Source organism: Arachis duranensis, chromosome 3 (assembly GCF_000817695.3).
Source record: "Arachis duranensis cultivar V14167 chromosome 3, aradu.V14167.gnm2.J7QH, whole genome shotgun sequence".
In the NCBI taxonomy this organism is placed as follows: Eukaryota; Viridiplantae; Streptophyta; class Magnoliopsida; order Fabales; family Fabaceae; genus Arachis; species Arachis duranensis.
The window spans coordinates 20,051,421-20,054,537 of NC_029774.3; the positions used below are offsets into that span (position 1 = coordinate 20,051,421).

Below are 3,117 nucleotides of genomic sequence, written 5' to 3' on the forward strand. Positions count from 1 at the left end.
ATATTACCCTTCATTTTTTTCAATATATTTTATAATACAAGAATAAAATTGCCTTTTTATAACATTTATTTTTTACTTATTTTCCTTTCATCCAAATACATTTAAAAAAAATAAAAATTCACTCAATTTTTTTCTTTTTTATTTTTTTTCTATTTCTTTTTTTCAACTAAGCATAGTCTAAGAGATCTCAAATCAGAATTTGCAATGTGGGTAAATACATTTCGCAAAGAAGTATGGCTATGACATTGTAGTTCTGCGTTAAATTTAAAAGTCTTCCTAATTTATATATTTAAAAAAAAAATCAAACTTCAACAGTGTGAAATACAACTATGTCTCCAATAGCCCACAGCCTTCTCCGAAACCAGCAGCTTTGTGCCTCGGGTTTCCCCGAATCTCCGGCTATTTCCATAACATATAAGGAACCATCCCATTACTCTAATTCTCACTACATCACACCGTTCTTGAACAATAACAATCTTCACCATACAAACCACAACAATTAATCTCAAAACATGAGTTCTTCGATCAGAGCAAGAGCATGGAGCGTCGCAGCTAGTGTTGGAGTTGTGGAGGCCATGAAGGATCAATTAGGTATATGCAGGTGGAACTACGCATTCAGATCTGCACAACAGCACGTCAAGAATCATGTTGGTTCTTTCTCTCAGACAATGAAACTCTCTTCTTCTTCTTCTTCCTCGGCTATGGTGGCCACCGCAAAGTTGAGAGAAGAAAAGGCGAAACGATCAGAGGAGTCTCTTAGGACAGTCATGTACTTAAGTTCTTGGGGTCCTAACTAAAGAACCTTCTAGATCTTCTTTCAATTTCATCGTTAGGGTTTACAATTTTGGAGCCATATAATATTCTATAGTATTGAACCGTTTTGGTTTGTCACAGATAGATATATTGATGTAAATTTTAATAAATGAAAAAAGGATTAAGCATTTTCCACAATATTGTGTGTTAATGTGATGTGAACTCTGAAGGGTCAGTATTAGTGTTGCACACAAGGTGTTCGACTAAATGGCTCTATCTATTATTAGCAATTAGAACATTTTATTTCTCTTTTATACCACATCTGGATTCAATTCTGTTTGTTCATTCCATGACTTTTATTCCAAATAAAGCAGTCACATAAAATACACAACAAAAGATAAAGATTCTTAGATCTTGAATGTCTTGTTCAATCATTTAATCTCAAACCACCAAGTCATCATTAACACCCAGAATCCCAGATTAGCAACTAGCAAGCCTTCGGGCTCCAATTAGATGTGAAGGTAAAATCTTTACTCAACTTCTAGTTGACAGATTTGGAACTTTAAAGAAAAAGAAGACTCAAAATTTCCAATCCCATTTTGTTTGTAATTCTTAATTACGGATACAGGTAACAAGGTGATAGAGTGCCATAAAGGAGTGGGTCGTATAAAGGACAGTTCACTGCCGGGAGGATGCATAGCGTTGGAATTTTCACAGATGCCAATGACACTGACACCGCTTATTATTTTTCATGTGTGAGAGAGAGGTGTATAACAAGAAGCTATGAGGAGAGGTATGTTTTACAGGTATGGGATATATAAATTGGGTGCACCGATTTGTTTGTATTATTTTTTTTGAAAAAAAATTTAACGTGTTCGATTTTTATTTTAAAAATAAAAAAAATAAAAAATATAAATTAGACCTTTCGATTTGTAGTTTATTTTTTTTCAAATAAATCGGACTTTTCGATTTATAGTTTATTTTTTTCTTTAAACAAATCGGATCGTCCAATAAAACACCATATAAAAAAATACCTAATCTTCTAATAACAATATATTACATATATTTGATCAATATAAAAAAAATTAGCCACGATGACAACAGCTAAAAAGATTATGGAGAAATTTATAAAAGATTTAATGGAAAAGATGATAGAAAAAAAGTAAACAAAAATATCTTACAAAATTATTTTATATTTTTTAATTTTTTTTATAAAAATCATTAAGATCTAATATTTTAATTGGTCTATTGAAGTCATTTCCTTGGCCCAAAGTTGGATCTAGTTAACGGATTTGAATCTTTTAAAGTTTGAATTTTATTTTAGGGAGTAAAATGTGATTTTTTACTTTTAAATAATTTTTCTTTCATATTTATTTTTGGTCTCACCTATAAAATCAATGATAATAAAAAATCACACTTTACTCTCTAAAGTAAAATTCAAATTTTAGAGGATCTATCTGTCATTTGCTCGGGTGGGGATTGCCCTACCTTTGGTGTCTCATTAGAAAAAAGGAAAAAGAGCGCTAGAAATCAAATTTTACTTTAGCATTTTTTTATACATTTTTTAAATAGTTAAATAGTTAGAAAAAATCATTAGAAATTAATTTTTAATTAATTAATATTATTCAAATTTTAATTTTTAAGTTTTTTATTTAGAATTTAATATTAAAGATATATTTTTAGAGTTTAAAATTTAAAATAAGTAAAATAATTTAAAAAAGTTAGTTAATGATGGTTGAAAAAAATTAATCATCTATTTACCTATTGTTACTCAAATAATTATTCAACTCTTTTTTAAACAATTTATATCAAATGTATAAGGTTTTTCTCTCTCTATGTTTTTGCAAAATATAATATTTGATTATTTTTGTTATTTTTCAAAATTATCTAGAGATTTCTTTGTTATTTGTATTTTTTGAATTATTTTTGTGAATAGCACGAACTTTTTCATATTATTTTAGTCGTTTATATTGTAGAATAAATAAAAGATATACTAAATATAAAATAAAGATATATAAATAGAAGATTCTAATAGTAATATAATTAGCTCAATAACAATTCATATATACAACAACAACAACAACAACAACAACAAAGTCTTGTCCCACTAATTGGGGTCGGCTACATGAATCAAACGACGTCATTGTGCTCTGTCATGTATCATGCTTACAGAGAGACCGTTTACATGTAGATCTCGTTTGACCACCTCATGGATGGTCTTCTTAAGTCTTCCTCTGCCTTTCGCCCTTTGTCCATCTTCCATCTCATCCACCTTCCTGACTGGATGTTCTATCGGTCTTCTTCTCACATGTCCAAACCACCTGAGACGCGATTCAACCATCTTTTCCACAATGGGTGCTACTC

The 3,117-nt window shown here is 29.7% G+C and overlaps 1 protein-coding gene across 1 annotated transcript; it reads left to right on the plus strand.

The window, feature by feature from the left end:
* The first annotated feature begins 312 nt into the window (after positions 1-312).
* On the plus strand, positions 313-1,072 carry LOC107477910 (uncharacterized). Its single transcript, XM_016098004.3, has one exon. The coding sequence runs from the start codon at positions 513-515 to the stop codon at positions 795-797; it is 285 nt and encodes a 94-aa protein (XP_015953490.1). The 5' UTR covers positions 313-512; the 3' UTR covers positions 798-1,072.
* The last annotated feature ends 2,045 nt before the right edge of the window (positions 1,073-3,117 follow it).

Coding starts and splice junctions, on each gene's coding strand:
- LOC107477910 (XM_016098004.3), top strand. CDS start 513: ATGAGTTCTTCGATCAGAGCAAGAGCATGGAGCGTCGCAGCTAGTGTT.